This window comes from Stylophora pistillata, chromosome 13, assembly GCF_964205215.1.
Source record: "Stylophora pistillata chromosome 13, jaStyPist1.2, whole genome shotgun sequence".
In the NCBI taxonomy this organism is placed as follows: Eukaryota; Metazoa; Cnidaria; class Anthozoa; order Scleractinia; family Pocilloporidae; genus Stylophora; species Stylophora pistillata.
Genome location: NC_142531.1, coordinates 25,156,867 through 25,180,419, shown reverse-complemented (window position 1 = coordinate 25,180,419; position 23,553 = coordinate 25,156,867). Strand labels below are relative to the sequence as shown.

General features: G+C 37.5%; 2 protein-coding genes across 5 annotated transcripts; one reads left to right on the top strand and one right to left on the bottom strand.

Annotated features, from left to right (window-relative positions):
• Positions 1-149: 149 nt before the first annotated feature.
• On the bottom strand, positions 150-8,748 carry LOC111326140 (uncharacterized). Of its 3 annotated transcripts, XM_088742810.1 has the most exons (12): positions 8,615-8,748; positions 7,845-8,058; positions 5,905-7,650; positions 5,357-5,529; positions 4,957-5,134; positions 4,586-4,699; positions 4,321-4,426; positions 3,818-4,100; positions 3,101-3,158; positions 2,368-2,492; positions 1,928-2,011; positions 150-983 (listed from the first exon to the last, which is right to left on the bottom strand). In XM_088742810.1, the coding sequence occupies exons 3-12, from the start codon at positions 7,051-7,053 to the stop codon at positions 800-802; spliced, it is 2,454 nt and encodes an 817-aa protein (XP_088598936.1). In that variant the 5' UTR covers positions 7,054-7,650; positions 7,845-8,058; positions 8,615-8,748; the 3' UTR covers positions 150-799. The 3 variants fall into 3 exon arrangements, with proteins under 3 accessions (XP_088598936.1, XP_088598934.1, XP_088598935.1); XM_088742808.1 differs by having other exon boundaries at positions 5,905-8,058; XM_088742809.1 differs by lacking the exon at positions 8,615-8,748 and having other exon boundaries at positions 5,905-8,522.
• Positions 8,749-8,807: 59 nt separating this feature from the next.
• Positions 8,808-23,502, top strand: LOC111326142 (cytochrome P450 3A14). Of its 2 annotated transcripts, XM_022930079.2 has the most exons (14): positions 8,893-9,031; positions 9,121-9,202; positions 10,032-10,128; positions 10,752-10,810; positions 11,379-11,481; positions 11,655-11,771; positions 11,995-12,083; positions 12,617-12,756; positions 13,157-13,305; positions 13,574-13,801; positions 15,534-15,622; positions 16,006-16,143; positions 22,062-22,224; positions 22,758-23,502. In XM_022930079.2, the coding sequence occupies exons 3-14, from the start codon at positions 10,039-10,041 to the stop codon at positions 22,833-22,835; spliced, it is 1,443 nt and encodes a 480-aa protein (XP_022785814.1). In that variant the 5' UTR covers positions 8,893-9,031; positions 9,121-9,202; positions 10,032-10,038; the 3' UTR covers positions 22,836-23,502. The 2 variants fall into 2 exon arrangements, with proteins under 2 accessions (XP_022785813.1, XP_022785814.1); XM_022930078.2 differs by lacking the exon at positions 9,121-9,202 and having other exon boundaries at positions 8,808-9,031.
• Positions 23,503-23,553: the final 51 nt, after the last annotated feature.

The window sequence follows — 23,553 nt, the reverse complement described above, 5'->3', positions numbered from 1 at the left end:
CCCAGGCCTTCTGGGGGAAGCCCCAAAGACTACGTCATATAACAGTTATGAGAAGTGATGTAGAAGAGAAATGAATTTGGATGCTGTTTTGCCACTCAATAATTACACGAATCGGGAAGTTTTATGTCAGTTCTCAAGTATAAGATCTGTTAACCAGCAAAAGAAAAGCCTTTTATTAAATAAATCAGCCATCAAAATTCTTAAACCGAAATAATGAGAAAGATTGCAAGGCAGTATAAATTCATAATTATTTCAATACTTTATCTATAAAGGAATCACAATTTTATCAAGTAGACACACGTCTTTGTAAAAACGAAATTTTTTTACTAGAAGAAGGCCCTGAATTACAATGGTAAAAGTAATCTGTTGTACTAAATGTAGAGTTACTGTGCTGCTTTATTTAATTTTTTACCCTTGTGTTCACTGTATAAGTGGTGTTATTAATAGTGAACAATCTTTGAATGAAATCCATAGGTAAAATAATTTAAGACGTTTTTTAGCCCTAGTCATCTTTATTACTGTCTTTTCAGTATTTATTTTCTTATCACTCGAAACTATAAAAGAATTCTTTCCTTGAGGGTTTAACCACAAAGTACTATGGCAAAGCTTTTTGAAGCAAAGTATTTCCTTATTAGGTGCTTTTCTCTTATTTCTTAAGGATACAGATTTTTTTTTCATGTCAACTCATGGTCAGCATTAATTACCACATGCAGTCCTCCAACTTTATATTTCTGAAGATAACAAAAACATTTACAGTGCTTATTCATTAAATAATGTTACAACATATCATTGTAGAGTACTAAAGAGTTAATTTTGCAACCCATTTTGACAGTTCTCTCCTGAATTGTGCCCAGTCTTCCAGTCCATCAGATGCCACATTATGTGTTGGAATGGCAGGGTCTTGAACAATGGGGAACTGAAATGGAACTGGATAATTTTCCCTGGGATATTCTTCTGCCAGGTAATATTCATTCCAGTAGACTCTGCATAAAATCAGATGAAAACTATTAAGTCAGAACTATCCCTGAAAGAGTGAATCATTGAATGAATGGCGGGATAGGTAGGTGGATGACAGACTACCTAATAAATGTCCATGAGCGCCTGAGTGACTACAGAACTCACTGTCTGCTAACTGAGAATCTACTGACGGACTGACTGACTTAACTAATGGAGGGATGAAATGTTAAGTTATTTGATGACTCAAGTGTAAATTCTTTAAGGCTAAGGTGTTTAAGAAAAACACCCTAGAGTCTAGGTGTCTCTCTGAATCTAGTAGAAGAAATTTGTATGAAAAAATAAAGTCCAAGCAAGGTGACAAAAATGATATGCACTGTTAAGCCATGATGGACTGCTTTCCTCTAAAGTACCCCTGGCTTAAGGCTCTAAGCACTGAAGTATAGTGGCATCCTTGTAAGTGACCTCTGCATGAACCTTCTACCATTTTCATAGTTATTTGAAGGAAGGCCACATTTCCAAAGAATGTGTATCATTTTTATTATATAATTTGAAATATTAATTTGAAGAAAGACAATATAAATTTTGAAAAACACTGTTGTTTGGCTCTCTCGACATTATGCAATGTATAATGTTCTTCTTAAAAATTATGGACTTATGGTATTTCCTTGCTTAAGTGACCATGCTCTAATAGACACCCTTCTCCAAATAGGTGCCCACCCAGAGGCTATAATGTCAAACAAGCATCCCCATCAAGTAGGCACTCCCTTCTCTCTCACTGTCTTAAATAGTAGGGATATAACAAAAACCTGTTTTATATTGCCACTTTCTTTCTAATTTTTTAAGCTTCAACTACAGCAGAATCAGTACAGGAGCATTCCCCTTGATTAAGCACCCCCTCTAATAAGTATCCCCCTTCAGCAAAAATTTTAATTAAGAGCCCATGCTCTCATTGGAGGAAACAGAAACTTACTCCAAAGATTCATCTCCAACCATGTCAGCAAGTTCCAAGAAAACATCCTTGTCTGCTCTTACTGCTTGGGACTGTTCACCTCCCCTTCAGAATCCAATCATCGCATTATAACAACATAGGAGCACATAACATATTAATATACAAATATTTTCACTACCACTTTGCATTTTGATATTTATCAGATTGAAGAGGGACAAACTTTTAACTTGTGTTCACTAGGATGTTCAAGGACCCATTGTATAATCACTTTTCAATAACTTTTGTTTGGTATACTAAGCACTGCAGGTATAGAATTAGCAAATTTTCTTTTATTGGAACTCTTATCAGTAACTTGCTCAATTTCTCACTCAAGAGTTTGTATGTTTGTGTCATTCTATATTGATTGATCTTTTGATCCTGAAACATCTTGAACTTTGAACTTGAAATTTTAAAATACTTACTCATGAACCACTTGATAAGCTGCTGTGACTAGCAGACACAATAAGTACTGACTGGGTGTGGATGAGGTATTCCGCCAGGCTACACTATTACTCCACACCTTGACAATACGGATCAAGTCCTTGCACTAAATGTAGAGATGGAAACATTGGTGTTTTTTTTGTTGTTGTTGTTTTTTTTTTTCCAAGCGAAATCTTTTATCAGAGTGGGGATTCCATTATCTAAATACAATTTATTTTCAGGTTTCAGTGATGCCAAAAAGCAGGGATAAAAAAATCCACAGAGTTGTCATAGAGATGCCATATTCTGAAGCCTTTAAAAGAGTGTAAAGTTGTTTGAATACTGAGGTAAAGTCAAAGAGAGATAAAGAAAAACTCTGCTTAGAATCTCTGTCTAAACAATACAACCACCTGTACAATTCAAAACAATTCAACCACCTGTACATCATGACTACTACAAGTATAGTTTCTTTCCGAGAACTATAAGGGACTGGAACTGTTTATTACCTGGAACTAGATCACTTAATTATTCAGCTTTTTGCAGTACAAAATTTTTCTAAGTTTTTTTTTTTTTTTTTTTTTTTTTAAGCATAGCTATATTGTTAATTACATATCTTATTCATTTATTATTTTTATTAGCTATGTTTGTATTTTTATATTTTTATTCTTTTATCTCTTCTTGATGTGTAATAGCGTTGAAGAGTAATAAAGTAGATGTGGATGTCGATGTAAATACCTTTGGATTCTGCATAGCAATAAATTCTGTTTGTCTTTCACAGGCAGAGATGTTATAACTAATGAAAACAAGAGAAAGAAAAAAAGATATCTGACACACATATTGGCTTTCAAGTATGCTAATCTTTACATAAGTTTTCATACAAAGACAAAGGTTTGATCACCTAAATTTTTCTGGAATGTCTTTTATCATGATTAAATCTGCAAATGTTTTGCATCCTTGATCCTCTCATAAATAAGCTAGATAAATATAAAAATAGATGAAAGTGCTCCATTATTCTAGTTCTGAGTGTGTCCATTGAATGAGATGTTAACTACTCGGTTCTGTAAAACACAAGATTCTTTATTCGCGCACACACTAATCCAAGTAATAAAAATGTGGAGTCAAAATTCACGTGTTTTATACCTGCGGGCATTTTGTATATAATTACGGGCATTTTGTATATAATTACGGTCACACTACAATATACACTAATTAGCAACGATTCTGTTGTGATAAATCTAAATGGCAGAGTGAATTGCTGATTATGCAACATGAGAGGGCCAATTTTTCTAGTCTCAAATGAGTTTCCTAAATGATGGTTGCACTGTATAACCTTTGAACCAGTTACCATAATTCTAAGGACATCTAAATTCAGGGGCTGTTTTTATAGTTGCAATAGTGACACCCAAATGGAGGGGCCACTTTTTCCACTCCTGTGGGTGTACCAGTACTTACAATGGCTGAGCATCTGCTGGTTGGGAAAAGCACTGTTTATATAACCCAATGTATCCCCCCATTTGCTCCCAATCATTGATTGGGTCCAGTGTTACATCCACACTGTCACATTTGAACTTGACAGAGGCCGAAGTTGTCACAAAGTCTGAACATGGAGGCAGTGATGAACTCTTCTGGTTTTCATCTGTGCTCTCAGTTGGTTTAGATCCTTCTTGTTTCAGCAGGGTCTTAATAGTGAAAACTATGGCTGGCAACCAACTCTTATGCTCTGTTCTGGGGAGATCTAGTGAGTGAATTGGACTTCATCAGTTCATTTTGCATAGCCTCTGCTCTGTTACAGTTATCAAATGAAAACCCTCTTGTCCTTTGCATGGGGTTGAGGTCAGAGATTTGTAAATAGCTCAGTTTTCAACACTGAAAGGGGATTGGTGGTAAAATTGTGAAATTCTCAAAGGACAGACTCCTTGTGACCATTATAAGGAGAATTCAAACATGTACTAAACCTTTGACAAACACAGCCAGTTCTAGTTCCTTGTATCCTTTGATAGTTGTTCCTTGTCCTGCTGCTCCAACAACTAAAATTCGGCTGACACTGAATGGGAGGCTATCCTGTTTGTTAATAAAATCAGAAATTAATTCTGTAGCCCTTTTACTAAGAATGTTTCACTTGTGCTTAAGAAAACGACTGGAATCAAGATAAATTGAGTATTTCATTTGTCAAGTGTTCTGATTCTCAAAGAAAGTCTTTATTCATGAGCACTGACTTACCATTAAAAATGCTTTCAATTTTTCTGCAACTTCTTCTTGTTTAGAAATTTCTTCTTCATGTGGTTGAGCCTCCTGTACGAGATCCTTTATACTGCTCACTTTCTTTCCGTCAATCTGTTTAGAGAAAAAGCCAAAAGATCATAAGATGGAAACATTTTCATTAGAGGAAAGTACTTAAACCGATCCTTCAAGTTGTTCAGTTGCTGTATGATCATGGTATTTACACGCCTCTAGTGTGGGAGCGCGTGTGTTTTTCGTTTGAGTATAGACCAGCATTATTTCCCTTAAATAATTTATAGAAAAACAGAGTGGTAAGTGTTGTTCTTTTTCGTCGATGCTCTTAGCTCACAGCACAGAGATGTTTGCCGTACCTCATCAACAGTGCTCTCAATTTCTGCCAGGTACTCATTACTCTCAGTAATCTCGTTCTCTAGTGCCTGGATAGCTGCCTCCTTCTGGTTAAGTTCCACTTCTTTGGTTGCGATCTCTTCTTCTTTGTCAGCTATCACTCTATCTTTCTCAGAATACACTTCGTCTAATTGATCCTTCCTAGGAAGCAGGTAGATGGCAATAATTGTTATCTAATCCACCTGATACTGTAACTAACAGTTGATTGAATATGCATTTAATTATCTGCTTCCACCACAGTTGTTTCATTTTATGAATAAATAAACTTCACAACAGGTCATTCTCAATTTTTTTCTTAAGTTGTGGTGAATAAAAACAGTCGATTTCTTCTATTTAAAGATTTTCCTCCCACATTTATCTTACCAGAAATTTTCCACGGCAGCTTTTGTTTGCGCATTCATTTCTCTCAACTTTGCCACGCTGTGTTTGTCAGAGTTTATCAGAAGTGGATCGTAAACTTCATTGGCATTTACGATGACTAAGCGAACACCCAAATTCTTTTCGTCATCCAAGTACGGACTATAGGGGTTTAACACCTAGGTGAAAGAGAAATAAACAAATATTGTTTGGTTTTTGAGATCGTTTTCTCCGCTCACTTTGGACTGATTTCTCTCCCCTCCCCCCCCCCCTCCTTCCATGGTTTTATGAAGTTTAAAAGAACGCTTATAAGATTAAGAAAAATGCAGTGAAGTAGAGTGTTACGAAAAGTCTACTCTATAATGAAGCAAAATCAAGTAAGGGATAATATAAGTTAAACGGTTTTCGATACGCACAAGATCAAGTGGCAGGAATACAATTATCGGAATCGAAATGCATTGACGTCCAGTCCTATGGTTTAAAAAAAAAAAAACCGCAGGAGGGGTACAAGAGTGGCTTTAACATTTATGATTAGTAAATGAACAGAAGGATACCTCGTTTAGCTTCAGAGTTGTATTCATCGTCATTTCATCCTGGCTGTAACAGAAAGCGCTCTGACCAGCAATATCCCAAGAGTTGACGGTTACACTTCTGGTGAAATCTTTAATGCACACCACATTGACGCTCCAAAGGATCTTCATGTAGTAAGCGCTGTCCTCCAGTTCTGCATGTTCAAATTTTGGCCCGGGGTCGAACACCAGGCTAAAATCTAACATTTTCTTGTCATCCGAGCACGGCTTTAGAAACAAAGGGAACACGTCGTTTATAGAACATCCTTCTCCAAGATTGTTAGGAGGCGACCAACCTTGTGTCTCAAACCCAAAGTAATAATAAGGCTCAATGGAGGTGATTTTGACCCCGATGGAAACCAAGCCTCCCTTAGAGACAGCCTTAAGATCTTTAGTGCGAGCAAATTTCTCAATGCCAAATGCTATGCTGGCGTTGTTGTTGCAAAAATGATGGCTCACTTGAACTTCGCGGCTTTCTCGTACGAATATGGAATAAGTAGCTTTGAATCTTAACACGCCTGGTTCTTCTCTGTGAAGATACACGGAAGCATGCTCTTGTTTTTGGCTCACAGAATTGTCATTCTTGGGTTCTCCTTTAGGATACAATACCAGGTACCACTCTTCGTCATACAGAGAAAACTTTGAACTGGACACATAACTAGTACGAGATGACAAATTGATCACCAATTTATCCTCAAATAAAAAGTGCACCATACAACATCTGACTTCCAGGAACAAAGAGTTATCGTCCAAAAAGCCCGAATTTGGCCTCTCGATTTCTTCCACTGGAAGCAACTTGCTCCAGCCGATGCCGAAGGCTACTTTTGGGAACTCATCTGACTCGGTCATATTTCCAGCTCGCACAGAGCTTGAAGGGTCTCTGTTGTTGATAACTTCCACAGAGAAACGGATTTTGCATTTAACTTTATCCGTGTGCTGACCACCTCCATGCCAGCGGAGAAATACGCCAAACTGTCCTCCCTTTACTCCACCTTGTAAACGCCACCGAGATCCGGCAAAAAAGAAGGGCCTCGAATACACATTCGCTCCAATGTTGGAAAACTCCTCAAAGATGAAATTAAAACAACAGATTCCGCCATCAAGTAGTCTCGTGTTGTGAAGTCGTAAGGCCATTGTTGATAACGATTTTCTCTACACGGTTTAGCCGCGACAGCTGCATTCACTTCCAAAGGTTCCTTTTAACTCAAAGCTCAAAGTAAACTAGCTGTTTAACAAAGGCGATTTTGCTACAGTTCAACCATCAGCGGCCAAGATGAAGTACATGTATTTCGGCGTGCACTCGATCAACTTTTGAAATATACGTTCAAAGCACAGGGTGATACAACCCTTTGAGGGCGTTTCGTCTTCAAGTTGTGTGTCCATTGCCGTAGATCTTCTCGGAGTACGTGTAAGACGCTACAACTTTGAGGCTTTTTAAAAATTAATGCTATCCTATTTATCCTTCGGAATAAGTAATTTTGGGGTTCTTTTATGGAAAACGTTTTAAGTGTACTGTCAGTGAGTGTGGTAGCTCCCAATTGTGTTCAGGAGACCAATTTCCGCGGAAAAGATACCTGAGTTGTCCTTGTTTTTAAGTTCGCCAAAAGTTATCGAGCTTATTTTTTTTCCCGCTTATTTACAAGGTTTGATATTTTTCTGTGCCATTGTTAAGTCTTAAGAGAACGCTTGGCTTTGCAAATAATATTCTCTGGAATTGGTCCAAAGTACCTGCTGCTGAAACAAACATAAACTGTTTGAATCACTTCCAAAAAAATGGTAAACAAGGCTTTGCTATTTCATACCTAACAACGCCATCGACCGTAGATCAGTTTCAGTAGCTAAGAGTGATTTGCCTTGCAGAGATAATCAATTAATCTAAAAGATTCTTTATATTGACGGCCAGATTGCAGACCTTTAACACTCACCTTGCCATTCTTCCTTACGAATACTGCGTGACAATCCAACAGGTGTTTTTGTAGCAGCCTTACAGGTGGCTGAGAAAGAATCAGAATGAAACTTTGCCAGAATCTCTAGTTTTGCGAAGAAATGAATTGGACAGCGTATTACAGTCTGGTTAATTCATTTAGATACCTAGAAGGGGTAGATCCGTTTCTCGAGCTTTCTTTGCTTCCACATCCCCTGGCATGGAGTCAGAAAAAGAAAATTTATGATACCTTTACTTTGAGGACTGCGATGGATCATCAATTTTCTAATTAAATTATGTTTGCAGCTTTTTCAAGATACCTCGCGCGAGTTACCTGTGGTTTCGCAAAGCTGGCTCCGCGTGTTAGCGCACGCGTGACATATACACAGTTGTAAAAACGTCACGCACCTTCTTGCCTAAGAATTATGAGTCGACAAGAAAATATAAACAGTTTATGTCCAAGTTCAGCACAAAATACAGGATGGTGCAAGTGTCTCATGAAAAAATTCATGGTTTCTGAAATGATAGTTTATATTCTCTTGGCGTCGATTGGTTCGAAGCTTTAACAACCCCCTTGGCATTTGAACTTTTGAAGATTGGTTTGTTCAGTTTCCCTCCCTCAGGGTAAAAATTGTGTTCAAATGCAAACCCAATTTTTTTGTGAAATGCGAAATCAGGGACCGTGACTTCTACACATTGACCAAACTTTAAATCCTAGACCTTGTAGACCTCTTCTTCTGGGCCATTCGCGCGCGCAAGTGAACTATTTACCTTATGTGTAGACACCTCAGTCTATAGTTAAGGATGAAACACTAGTGCTCTGCTCAGGTACCTGCCCTCTGGTGGAAAGACTTTACATTTCCTGTTCAAATTTCTTACCTCAGCCAGGCAAGGTTCAAGTCCCCCCCCCCTCCCCCGGGCTTCCTTGACAACTATTTATACACCCGAGTGGAGAGAGGCACTGTGAGCGCGTCTTGCCCAAAAACACAACGGATTGACTCAGCCCGTGTCTCTGAAATTTGAATTGATTGACGCATTACAGAGTTAGCATAGCACTGTAACTACGCGTCGTCATTCCAGGTCAGGGCAAGGTCACCGTGTTGTGACGATGGATTTTATTCAAAACGTTGCAGAATTTGAACATTTATGGATTGCATTAGTCCTTGGAATCGTTTTGCTGCTCGCTTGGTAAGTTACTCGCTTATCTGATAGACGAAGTCGAAAGTCGTGCATTAATCTTTATGCATGTTACTAATTTGCTTTGTTGACCTTTCCAGCTACAAGCAAAAGCAATTCATAACGTGTCTTATGATAGCAAACTTGAAGTTCTTAAATCGATTGAATCAGTAGTTATACAGGGTAAGCATCATTTGCCTGCTCCCCACTTGGAAATTGAACCTCCAAGGCCTGTTCGTCAACTTACGACGACTTGGTAATTGATCGGTGATTTCGTAAACTTCGTTTGCCCTCCAGAATTCGGCACTCGAATTCTTACAATCTCCCTCGGTGCCTGAAATCTTCCCAAGAGAAGTTAAACAATGCTTGCGCAAAATTTTAAGAGGGGCGCACGGTGTGTGCATCGTGGCTTATCCGAAAGTCGAAATTACCAAATGGTTTGACCTCTCAGCTTTGTTGCTGGGAGTAATACAAAATAGCTCTAGCTGTGGGATGCCAACAAAGCGTCTTACTTGCTTATGGACTGTTTTCATCAGGGAATCAGGCCATGTTAATTTATATTTGTGCAAGATCTTGTCTAATGTCTTGAAGTGCACATAATTCTTGACCTTATTGTCCCCCCCCCCCCCCCCCCAATGTACTGGTAAAACTGATTTAGTGACCAGGAATTTTGTCAGCAAAGACTATCGTTTTGTGTCTCTTCTGAACATGTGTTCAGCTAGATTGCTAGTCATCTCATAAATGTGTCAGTGCTGTTTATTAAAAACGTTGAACTTGACTTGCTCAGGGTAGGGTTATAAATGTCACTGACCCCTACATACTTTGAAAAACCTGCATTTTCTAAATTCAAAGATCTGGATTAGCCTCCTACTCGGACTGATTGCATGACATGCATGCGCTTGACTTCACCTTTTCTTTCTTTGCTGTTAGAATGATAGGTGGTAGCTTCAAACAAAATTGCAAGTTTTTCTCCAATTTTTAAAGCAGAATATCAAAATATTATTTGTTTTAGGTATGGTATGGCACCTTTTTCCTTCTTTAAAAACCTGGGCATACCCGGTCCTACACCATGGCCATTTTTGGGAAATCTGCCTCAGATAGGAAGCAAGGTATTAAGAACTTTAGAAAATGATTCATCAAATATCTAAACATCATGAATTCCCAAACAGCAAGCATTTGATAGTTCATTTTGTCTTTTCAGTTTTGAGTTTTTGGACTTTTATTTGAGTTTGTGTGAAGTAAGGTTAGCGTGATAGTATCCCTGAAGCATATTTTTGATGAGTGGTACTGATAGGTTTTAGAAGTGAGTAGTCCAGTGGTCAGTGCGCTGGACTCTGGGTCAGTTGGCCCTGGTTCAAGTCCTGGCTGGGGCATGATGTTGTGTCCTTAAGCAAGACACTTCACTGACATTGCTTCGTCTTCTCGGATAAGACGTAAAGCCGTAGGTTCCATCTCCTGCAGAGTTTGGGGTAGGAGACGTAAATTTCCCATGCACAAGATTACTGTGTAGTGGATGTCCTCCCCAGGGTGGGATGGGTGGGAAGGTGAGATCGCTATATGGACTAAAGTGGCTGCCAGAGGCACCTGATAAAAATGCTGACGTCCAGTCTCAACCTTACGATACTGTTTAGTGCAATTGAATATATCTACATAGAAGTCTGCACTGTGTAAATATAAAAATGAAATGTGATGTAATTATTAGTCGGTCATTTGTTATGTGCTTTGATTTCAGCGCTCTCAACCATTTTTGTTTGAAAAAGAAGTTGCTGAAAAGTATGGAAGAGTCGCAGGGTAAGTCAAATACAGCAGGATTTGGAGAGGATGATGCCATGGATCTGGGCCTGGCCCAGATATTATAGAAGATCCTTTTTCTGTGCTACATACAGACAAAATCCTACATTTTCTTGGACAAACACTATACCAGGACCTCTATTAGGAAAGGTTGAATGAGTAGGTTTTTTTTTTTGAAACATTGCAAGTAGCTGACATAGTCCCTGTTTTAAACTTATTAATCTGTTGTAAATTATATATTATATTTGACCAAGTTATAAGCATTTGTGATCATACATTTAATAAGTAATTTGGGCTTCTAGTTATTGTTAATATTATCAAACTCATTTGGAGAAAATGTAGTATACTGTGTGGTATAGAGTTCCTGGATAAAGATGTGATATTTCTCAAATTAATAGATTTTCTCAAAGGCTGGGGCAAAATTATATGGTTGCTTTTGTCATTAGAATTCAGATGAAGTTTTGACAGGAAAAACCAGATATAATGCAAAGCAGCCAACCATTAAGTTACAAGAGCCATTTCAGAATGGATGCAATGAAGATTAAAATATATATATTTATAATTACAGGTGTTATTTTGGTCGTATGCCAGCATATTTAATCACAGATGTTGATCTAATCAAACAGATAACTGTGAAAGAATTCAGTAAATTCCCTAACCGACCACTCACAGTAAGTACATGATAAACATATTTATTGTCATATTGAAGCTGGACTAAGTATTATTACAATAAATTGAGTGTTTATTTTGATCTGTTGGTTAATTTCACTGAAAATTCCAACAGTCAATACTGGTTTTGTCAGTTCTGATTCATGCTATGTTCTGTGTTGAAATGTGTTTGCAGAGTATAGGAAGTCAGTCTGTATTTGATAACAAGAGCTTGATAGCACTTGAAGATGAAGAATGGAGAAGAATCCGTGTTACAATCACTCCAACATTCAGTGCTCTGAAACTAAAGCAGGTTTGTGCCATCTCTAGTCGGAGGGCAAAATTGGATATAGTGGTATCCAGTTTCCCTCAATAATATCTACATTTTATGTTCACCAACAAAAAAGGATGATATCCTCTTGAAAATATAAATGTAAAGATCATTTCAGAATCTATGAATTTTTGTCATTAGACACTAACACCATCTTGCATTTTGTGCTGAAGTTGGACATGAACTGCTTCTTTTTTCTTTATAGGTTACCCCTTTGGTTCAGCAGTCAGCTAAGACACTGTGCAAAAAGCTTGAACAAATTGCTAAGACAGGAGAGATAGTGGACATGTGGAGGTACATGTAGTACTCTGTCTTAGACAAGCTCAAATGCAATTGTCTCACTATCAAGCTGTGCAGCAGTATGTCCTCCTCTCTGGGTGGGACTGACTGGGGGTTGTAAATGACATGAATGTGTTTATCTACATGTATTATTCTGCATTCCTCCTCTTGCTTAGGAGCTTGTACCCTCCTTTTGACTTGTCAAAGTTTAATAACTCCATTTTCTCCAATGTTGTCCACTCCACTGTACAAAGGGCACACTAAGTCGTATTGGCAATACTGCTAACAGAGAATTGACTTGGAAATCTGAGTAGGAAATCTCACTTTGTATTCAGTTTGTAAGTTAGTTTGTATTGGTCCATGATCCAGTTTTAATTAAGATGTTATATTGCTGTCCTAACTTAGCCCCCACAAAAAAATATGTTAGAAAATGAGTCCTTTAGAGTGTATAGGAGGGTTTATAAAAAGATTGGGTTAGTTTCCAAAATAGTAATTACTTTCTGACATTTAGTCTTAGCTACTAAGCATCAAATAAATATGTCTTGAAGGACTTACGGAAAATTTACCATGGAAGTAATCTTGGCTACAGCATTTGGTGTCCAGGCAGACATACAGAATGATCCTCATGAGCAGTACACTTCAAATGCAGAGGTTCTTTTTAAACAGCCTCCTCTTTCATTTGTTTTAAGTAAGTAAATCATCTGTGTGATCCGTTCACTTCAGTAACTATGTGTAAAAAATCAATGAATTTAGATTCGCAGTAATTGATGAACAATTGCAAGTGTGTATTGTGAAACCCAGGAAACTGCAGACATAAGAAATATTTCAGACTAGAATGTTATTGTATGAAGAAGAACAAAGCAGTCAGGCAGGAGAGAACCATTCTATTGCTTTTAGGAGAACCCAAATGTCCTGATCTCCAATTTGATTGACCATAACACACTAAACATTCCACTCATATCTCATTTAAACAGTTACAAAAGAAAAAAATTGGATTTTTTAAATTACTAAGGGAGCATATGTATTGGAGGCAATGTTTTTCTTTTCTTTCGTGCAATTTTTTAAAAATTTTTTACCTTTTTTGGCAGTGGTGTTTCCATTTCTTGGGGGTTTGTTTCAATTGGTCATGAAGCTGATACTGAAGTCCACAGGTACTGAACGAGCAAAGTCTGCAATGTTTTTGGCTGAAACTGCGCAAGAAGTGATGAGAAAGAGGAGAGAAACTGGAGCTGCACAGGTAGACTTGAAAATGATGGGTTCCATGAGACTACTATCGTATCTGAGTTGCAAAGAGTGATTTAAAATTATGAGATGCTTCAATTTTATCTTTGGTTATAGTAACACTTTCCATTTCTTTTTGGGTTGTGATAGTGCTAGACAATGAGTTTCAAGAGAAGAAAAATTAGATTTGAATCTTACAATATATATGAAATTGAACCTCAACATCACATATGAAATGAAGAGAAGAAAAAAACCAAGTTAAAGAGGTCTTTTGAATGTTGTAGAGGAAAGACTTGCTGGAGTTGATGATGAAAGCAGAAGTCACAGACAGTGAAGGGAAAAAAGTTAGTAAACTGACGGATGGTGAAGTTATTTCACAATCTTTCACTTTCATCTTGGCTGGATATGAAACTACAAGCAATGCTTTAGCCTACACAACCTATTGTCTGGCTCTGAACCCTGAAGTGCAAGAGAAACTGTTTAAAGAAATTGATGGGGCTGTTGGAGATGAGGTAAGTCTCCATGATTATTATTTATGATTACTGTGTTAAGGTTTAACTCAGATGCAGTGCTTCAGATGGACAGTTAACATCAACCTTATTTTATGACTTATCAGGCTAGCGTGAAAAACGTTATTTTGAGGTTAAAGGAAATGAGCCAGGTTAAACTAAATAACCTATGACACTGAAGTTTTCATGGAATTTAAGCATTGAATTTCAATTCCTGTCAAGTATAATATCTTAACCAGGTTTAGCTTGTCAAATCTGAGACTTTTTGTACAAAATCTTGGACTAGCTACCTAATTTTGTTCCTCTGGATGCACTAAAATTGGCCTTCCTGGCCTCATCAGCATGTGTAAAAAAGTAAGTTTCTTTCAAAAGAAAGGTTGAGCAGATTTGTAAGCTTATAAAAAAACATATAATCATGCCTACAAGTTTTTCAGAAGGTCTATTCTTTATTATTAAAAACTGGATCATTGGACAATGCAATTCAAGACTTTTAATACTGGCTTAGCCATTATGGTATTTGAGCCAATACACCATAATCTACAAATAGGGTAAGCGTTCGCGTCAGCTTAAAATTAAAAGGGAGCTAAAAATTTAGTACAATTTAATATTAAATTTAATGTTTTTAGTAAAACAATTATTCCACTCGCGCTTGTTGGATATGAGATGATTATAGCCAACGAGGCACGTAGCGCCTCATTGGCTATCTATCATCTCATATCCAACATGCGCTCATGGAATAATTGTTAATTACATAATAAGCTAAATTGTGCTTGTTTTTAATGGTTCTTACAAATGATGGATTAGAGGTGGACACAGAGATGATGTCACTATTACTGTAATTTCCGGCCATTTACCCGCGGGTAATCTGTTGATTTTGCCTCAAACATGTGCCACTGCAGGTAATAGGAAGGTGCAGGTTATATGACAATTTTAAAAGCTACTGGTATTTAAATTGAAAAAAAATTCTCACCTACCTGCATTTCCACCTCTCAAATGAATTTTATTGTAACAAGAATGCCACAAAGCGGCATGAAAACATGATGCTGACTCGAGTTTATTTCACACACAATTTGCGTGACGAACAAATTTTCATCGGCACGCGTATAAACAAAACTTTGATGGTGACAAAAATAGTCCAAGGGTATCTGGTGCATCAGTAACAAATCTCCAGTTTACATTAGCTTGAGCTGAAGAGAATTTTCCTCTTTTAAGGGACTTGTTAAGCCCAGTAGAACCAGAGATATCGATTTTTTTGAGAAATCAACAGTTCAACATGGCATTAAATGATCGCTTGCACAAAATGTGGCCACAAATGTCGCATTCTGTCGAGTGTGAAACATTGTGAATTCTAGAGCCTTTTTGTACAAACTTTCTTTGCTTTTAACGTGCGGGTTATCCACCAGTTTGGGTAATCTGTTGACTTTTTTTTCCGTCCTATGCAATAATTGGCTGGTGTGGGTAATCGGTTGTGTGGGTAAACGGCCAGAAATTACGGTAACAACATTTTGCTTATGAAATAAATAGATTACCATGGGTCTGTTCACTTGTAGATCACAGAAGATGTGAAAATGTGCAATCAGCTGCACATTGAATTCCACTTCTTTGTTCTTACCACATTTTTCATTTGTGATATATGACTAAACAAAAAAGTAATATCAATGGCAACATGGAATCTATTTGTTAAGCATCAAAATAGTGACTCACCAACAAGCTGCTTGAACCTCATTATTTACAGAAGGATGCTGCTTATGACACAGTCCAGAACTTGGAGTACTTGGATATGGTGTTAAACGAGGCGTTGCGTCTCTATCCTCCTGTTTTCAGGTTCCTAGTTTTGAGTCTTGAGTTTGTTGTCATGACTATTACAGACAGTTGTAACTGTAACCTGAATTACATGTAATCAGAACAGATTTCAACAGACATTTTCCATCCAGCTGTTTTAAAATGTACCATGCAGAAATAAATTGTCCCCTAATCATGTTATGTTACTATGAAAACAATCAGTTTATGTTGCATATTTTCTGCTTTGAATAACTTGAATGCTGTGCTGATGGGAATTATTCAAAAGTTCTTGATGAAAAAGAGTAAGTAACCGTTTCGGTTTAGTTTTGTTGTTGGAGCCTCTCCTTGCAAGAAATTAAAACAACTCTTAAGGGGAAATTTTAAAACCCAATTCCCTCATGTTTACTTAACCTTTATCCATTCAGATTTGGCCGTGCTGTTAAAGAAAGTTGCACCCTAAATAATGTGCATTTTGCAAAAGGATCGATGGTGATCTTTCCTGTTTATCATCTGCACCGTGACCCAGAATACTGGCCAGATCCAGAAACCTTTGATCCAGAAAGGTACTCTGAGTAGTGATTACATACAAACCACAGGTAGCCTAAGCTCTCTACATGAACCACACAAGGAACCTAATATGGCATATTGATTTAAAAGGATTTGTATGGGATTTTCTGCTAGATATCCATGGAGGTAGTTAAAAGTGAAATTATTCAATAGAAATGGCTTACCTTCTTTCTTCCATACGTGTGTTGTTTGCTCCTGGTGTCGTTATTTTATAATATAGTTCTCAGCGCCAATCATGGCGGCCACATTTAGAGTAGCTCTAGTTTCTATCACTATTTTATCCTGTTTAAGCACTGTATTTCTAAACCATTTATTATCCTTCGAGGCTACTTTTAAATCAAGGTGGGAACCCCTGCACACTGGTGTTCAACTCAAGAAGAAATGCACTTGTATCGTCAAACATGGTTTTCATCTATCAAGAGTTCCAATGCAGAAGCACACTAAACACGGGTTTGTCTCTTTAGTCATCCCTGGCCACGACCCTTCATTGGACATCATGGTATACGTTGATATTTCGACCAATCCCAGTCCTGCTCAATCTATTATCACCACTGGTAGCCAGTAGAGAGCCACTCGAGGTTTAATTCAGCAACTTGGTTCTCCAGTTCGCCAAACAATGACCCTACAGTACTCTCAGCATGAACTGGTGTCACTCTGGAAAAATTACAGCCTTCAGGAGAGACGTTCAGTTTTATTTAAGAACATTTGAGCGGATGGAATTTTTAAGTACCGAGGGAAACGGTCTGGAAGACTTACTAAAACACAAGTAAATACAGGCTGAAGCAAATATTCTTCAGAAACAAACAATTTTTCCACCTTGAATAATTATTCACAGCCGAATAATCACACTTCACTGGGGCTTTCAGTAATTCCCATGAGAACAACTACTCGCGTCATCTCCAGTAGTTACACAAGACGAAGAACTGTTAATTGCTATAACTCTTCCACCTTGAATGAATTTTTACGGTTCAATAATCACTCTTTACCGAGACCTTCAACAATTCCCGTGAGAGTAACTACACGTGTCTCCTCCAGCCGTTACACAGAACAAAGAGCCGTCAATTTCCATAATCAGGCTATTATCAAGCCTAAGAGAAGCATCGACGCCAGCAAAAACACCTTGCAGTTTGTACCGTCAATAGCTGTGTCTAATGTAATGAGTTTGGCACCAAAAATAGACAAACTTCATATTTTTTTGAACACCCACAAGTTTGATTGTTGTTGTATAACGGAGACATGGCTGAAAGATTCTATTGATAACAGCGTAGTTGACATTAGTGGCTACAACATCATATGCAAAGATACGACCCACAGGCTACATGGGGGTGTGGCTCTATATGTAAAAGATTCCATCAAAATTAATTCTCAATTCTACGGGACTATGAGTTCCCTGACCCTGAGGGCCCTGAGATTTTATGGGCCAAGATCATGCCCAACCAATTGCCCCGGGGCTATAGCTGCCTTATCATTGGTACAGTATACCATCCTCCACCACCTGCCAAAGATGAGCCCTCCTTGATTACATGATGGATTCTCTCTCTAGGATACAGAGTGATATCCCTGGTGCAGGTGTAATTCTCACTGGTGACTGGAACAGGAAAAATGTTTCACCAGTTATTAAGGAGTTCCGCCTCGTGCAAGTCGTCCATTTTCCAACGAGAGGGGATAGTACACTCGACAAAGTGTTAACTAATCTTACAGAACACTACGAGAAACCTTCTCCATTCCCGCCCTTCGGACTATCCAATCACTGTACTGTTGGTTTGTTTCCAAACATTAGATCGAAGGCCAATATTCCTGCAAACAGAGTGGTTACTACATGTGCTGTGAATGCTGAGTCCAAACAGGCTTTTGGTCGTTATATGACGGGGCTCGACTGGTCATTAATCGACACTATAGATAGCGTCCAAGAACAGTATGTTCACTTCAGTCACCTAATTCACATAGGGTTAGATTCTATCCTTCCCAAAAAGCGAGTCAAGTTCCACCAAAACGACGCACCATGGATTTCACCCAAACTCAAGGCACTTATAGCACACCGTCGAAGAGCATATTACTAAGACGACAAACCATTGTTCCACTACTACCGGAACAAAGTAAACAGGGAACAGAAGCTCTGCAAACGCTCTTATTACAACACTAAAGTCAGCGTTTTGACAGAAAACAATCCTAAAATGTGGTGGTCTGAATGTAGGTGGTTACGTGGAATGAACAAAACATCTACAAGTGTCGCAAATCAGCTCCGAGCAAGTAAACCAGCTACCTCAATCAACCTTAAGATCTTGGCTAATGAAATCAATACAGCTCTGCTAGAACCTCAAGCTTCGTTTGACCCACTTTTAGATAATAACGAAACTGTGAGCACTGAAGGTTTTAAAACTCCCATTATTTCACTGGAAGCTACCTTCAAATGCCTTTAGTTAGTACGGTCATCTCCTCCAAAGCTGGGGGCCCAGATAATATCCCAAACTGGGTTTTGTATGACTTCGCTCCTGGGCTCGCTCAACCCCTTTGTTGTATCATCAATTCCTCTATTAGTCAAGGGACTTTACCGGACATTTGGAAATGTGCAAACATCACCCCTCTTCCCAAAACAAAGGTAGTTGAGGATGCGGCGAAAGATTTGAGACCTATTTCATTGACACCAACGTTGTCCAAAATTGCTGAGCACTACGTCGTCCATGAACATGTGAAACCAGCACTTCTGAAATGCCTGGAACCCGATCAATTTGGGTGTATTCCAGGATCATCCACTGCGCACGCATTGATAAATCTGATGCACAATTAGGCGCAAGTAACAGACGGAATGGGGAACACCGTATGGATCTTTGCATTGGACTGTAGAAGAGCCTTAGATCTGATAGATCACAGCCTCTTGCTATTGAAACTCTCGACCTGCAACATCAACCCTTACATCATTAATTGGATAATAGCCTTTCTTAAAAGATAGGAAACAAAGGGTCAAACTTGCACATGATGATCTTTTAGACAAGGCAGGTGTGTGTGGCTTAGCCAACAGGAGGATACAAAATATGATGATTTGTATATTCAACTGTCTCCATCTTGATAAATATCCATGCTATTTGAAACAACTGATCAAGCTAAGATCTACTGCTTACTCCCTAAGGGGCACCAATATTTTATCACTTCCTAAGCTGTTTACAACCACATATGGTCTAAATTCTTTTAGCTATTCATCTGTTAAGTACTGGAACTCCCTCCCTGACCACTTTAGAAAGACTGTAGATTGTAGTGAATTTAAGCGCAAACTGTTAGTGCATGGTTTCTGTTAATATTACATTAATATTACATTATATTAATGGTTATTATATTATTATATGATGAATTATTTTTTTATCTTTTTAGCCTTGTTCTTGCTGTAACTTTTAAAATTAATAATTAGGATCAGAGATACTAGCTTGTAAGCTACACTGAAATCCGAGGATAAATTAAGCGTATGTATGTATGTATGTATGTATGTATGTATGTAGGTAGGTATGTATGTATGTATGTATGTATGTATGTATGTATGTATGATGTATGTTTGTATGTACGTACGTACGTACATACATGATTGTCTCTCAGAGTGGGATCAGTCCGAGCAGGAGTACCGCAGGGAACCCAAATGAGACCGTGGCTATTCTTGGTTATGATAAATGATTTGAAAGTACCATCAGCCAGTGATTGTATAAAATATGTAGATGACACGACAGTATATGAAATCATAAGCAAGGGTGGTCCTAGCAATGCGCAGTCTATGATAAACAAAGTAGCTACCTGGTCAACACTCAACTCATTTCAACTCCATCTGAAAAAATGTAATGAGCTAAGAGTTTCCTTTGTGCTCTCCCCTCCTTCCTACGATCTCATAGAAATAAATGGCTCTAAGGTTAGTGCCGTTAGTGTCGTGAAATTACTGGGTGTGTATTTTCAAGCCAACCTCAAGTGGAACACCCGTGTTACTGAGACAATTAAAAAGGCCGCTAAGCGCCTTTACTTTTTAACTCAGTTAAAGTAAGCTAAGGTACCATCACCAGAATTAGTAAATTTTTATGTTGCTTGTATTCAATCTGTCTTACTTTATGGATGTCAGGTCTACCATTATAGTCTCCCCAATTATTTGAGCTTAAGTTTAGAGCGTGTTCAAAAGAGAGCCTTGAAAATTATATATGGCTATGATAATCATAATAGAGAAGTGCTTCAGTTGTTAGAGCTGAAAACCCTAAGGGATCGGAGAGAAGACCTTTGCTTAAAATTCTTTAACAACATTGTCTCCAATCCCTTGGATTGTTTATACCACTTACTACCTTTCGATAACCGAGATCAACTTATGGAGTCACAATGACACAGACCATTTAAAGTTTCCTTTAAAACAAATCGGTTCAGAGATACTTTCATTCCAGCAAGCGCAAGACATTTTAACTAACATTTATTACAATTGTATATGTAAATTAGTTCCGTTTTAGGTTTGATTTTATTGTATAGTTCTATTACATAATTTGTACACCTTTGCAATTCAGCTTCCAGCTGCTATTAAGGTATTCTTAATAAACATCTATCTATCTATCTATCTAGTAACTATTTTGCCGATTTAACTTGATTTAAGCTGTAAGCTTGATTTAAGCCATTTTTATTGAATATTTTCACTTTTAACTATCTCCATGGATCTATAGTAGAAAATCCCATACAAATCCTTATAAATTGATATGCCATATTGTTCCTTATAAATTGATATGCCATATTGTTCCTTGTGTGGTTCATATAGAGAGCTTGGGCTACCTGTGATACAAACAAGTCAATTAACCCTTTCATGCCCAAGATTTAAACATCAAGTCTTCACAATATTTTTATTTATTATCCAACTACACCTAGACGAGTACAAATAACGCCATAGACGAGTACAAATATCACGCAGTATTTGTACTCGTCTATTGTAGTACTGGTTAAACAGGTTTTCTCACATCGCGCAAGCAAAGAATTGGATTGTAGTTACGGGAAAAAAGTGGCGGACAATTTGAATCATATTTCTGACGACAAAGAGTCAGAATTGCTGGCAAATATAGATCCAAGTTCATTAGATGAATCGATTGAAGAAAAACAGCTTGCCGACCAGATAATTTCTTTATTTAATGAAGAAAATAGAAACAGCAGCACAACAACGCGCCAATTCCGTTCCGCTTCGCATACTTCTGTCATGCGCTCCTCGTAAATAAATGTCCATGAAATTTGCCCGCACTGAAATAACAGTTTGGTATGTTGGACAATAAATAACTTATTAGACATTTTGTTGTGTAGTATCGCTGAGTATTTTTACTCGTTATTTGTATTTTGACTCACCCTATGGGCTCGTCAAATCTTATTAGATGTTTTGTTGAGTAGTATTGCTGAGTATTTTTACGTATTTTGATACTCAGCCCATAGGGCTATTATTATTTACATAATACTCATCCCATCGGGCAAGTCAAAATACGTAAAAATACTCAGCAATACTACACAACAAAACGTCTAATAAGATACATGTATTTAGTCTGGAGAATCTACTGTTAAATAAAGCTGCAATGTTCCTTAGTTAATATCGTTCTTTCTCATCATCATCTCTTATTTCTAATGGATGGCTATTTTGCAGCCAAATGTATTTTCAGCCACTTACAGAAGTGAAAGGGGGGAGGATGCAGTGCATGAAACAGACAAATGGCAGCAGGTTTTTTTCTTTTGTCTACCACCAAAGCAAACTCAAGTCCTCCAGAGCATTGATAAAATCACTAGAAATCACAAGGTTCTATTTTGGCATCTTAAAAGATTCATTCATGCTTGATATTATGATTGTTATTTCACTAACAACCATTTGATCTAGATGTATTTTCACTTAAGTTAATCGTGGCTATGTTTTCATGTTTATTTGTATGTTCACTAGGTTTTCTCAGGAGGCTAAACAACAGCGCAGCCCATATTGCTTCCTCCCATTTGGCACAGGGCCACGCTCATGCATTGGGATGAGATTTGCACTCATAGAGGCTAAAATGGCCCTGGTTCACATTCTTAAGAGGTTTAAGTTTGAGCACTCAACAGAAACTGAGGTATCATTTTTAAATGAAAATTTTCAATTTACACCAGCCAAGGATTTATAAATTTCACTGTATTTAGGTTGTTGAAGGTTACAGCGAGTTAGGTGAAACACTGCCATAGGTGGTAACCCAATGCAGTTTCACCCAGGAACCTGGCAAAATTCACTGCGTGCCAATTTTTTCGTTGACACCTCCAATGTAGATGCCCAAGGTTTCATTGAAAGTTCTGAAAGAGTTTTCCACAATTGAGCAAAACTACTAGTAGTTGTGATGGCAGACTTCCCATGACCTGTAGCTCAAAGGTAACTCTCCAAGGTTTCATTTCTTTGGTAATTTTAATAATTTCTGCTCCCTAATATCAACAGACTAAAATATTTAAAAGAAAATGTTTAGAATCACTTTTTAACCCCTTTGTGTAATTATATTGTAGATGAAGACAAATGCAAGTGATATCTCACAAAATGTGTCTTACTCCAGGTTTTTTTTGCAAGGTTTAATTAGTGCCCTGTAACTTTTAACAATGATTGTTGTCTTAATTCTTTCAGGTACCTCTTGAGCTAAAGGCAACCATCACGATGGCCCCAAAGAATGGAATTCGTGTGAAAATTGTTTCAAGGGAATAAGACAAATGAAACACATGGCTGGTTTCTCAAAATATTATCATTGTTGTAATAATTTTTGACTGCCTGTTTAATGATTCTCATTTAAGATACATAATTTGTATTGTGGGTAGAAAACATTAAAAAAGCAAAGCATAAATTAGACTAGTAGAATCAATGTAACAAGTAAAGTTTCGTAATCCTCAATGAACCCTGACGGTTTTTTGTTATTATTGAGCGATAGTTGTGTGTTTAGACATACTTTTATGTGTAAGTCATGTTAAAGTTGTCCCTTAATTTAAAATCACATAAGAATTAGCCTGTTTCATGTAAAAGGCATATAAATACATTCATTTGACGAATTATGTTATTTTAATTAGTAATCCACATTTGTTGATTTGACCTTCAGCTGTCAGTTTGTCAACAAGTTAGGACTCCTTGCAGTATCATGTCACCATCTGCCGACATGCGACATGATGATAACAGTTAGGAATATATGAATATGACTTGAAATTCTCAAATCTGATGTGAAGGGAAATAAGATCACTGGGAAGAATAAGAAATCTCTTTTAAATATATATCACGTATTCAAGTACATATTAATGGATAGTCTTAGATGTTTACCAGCTTGTATAAAATGGAGGTGAGAAAATTAATAATAAAGAAAACATGTTTAATTCTCTGCTCTGAATTGGGGAAGTGTGTTGTCTCTTTACAAATTATACTCCCCCAGCTTTAAGGA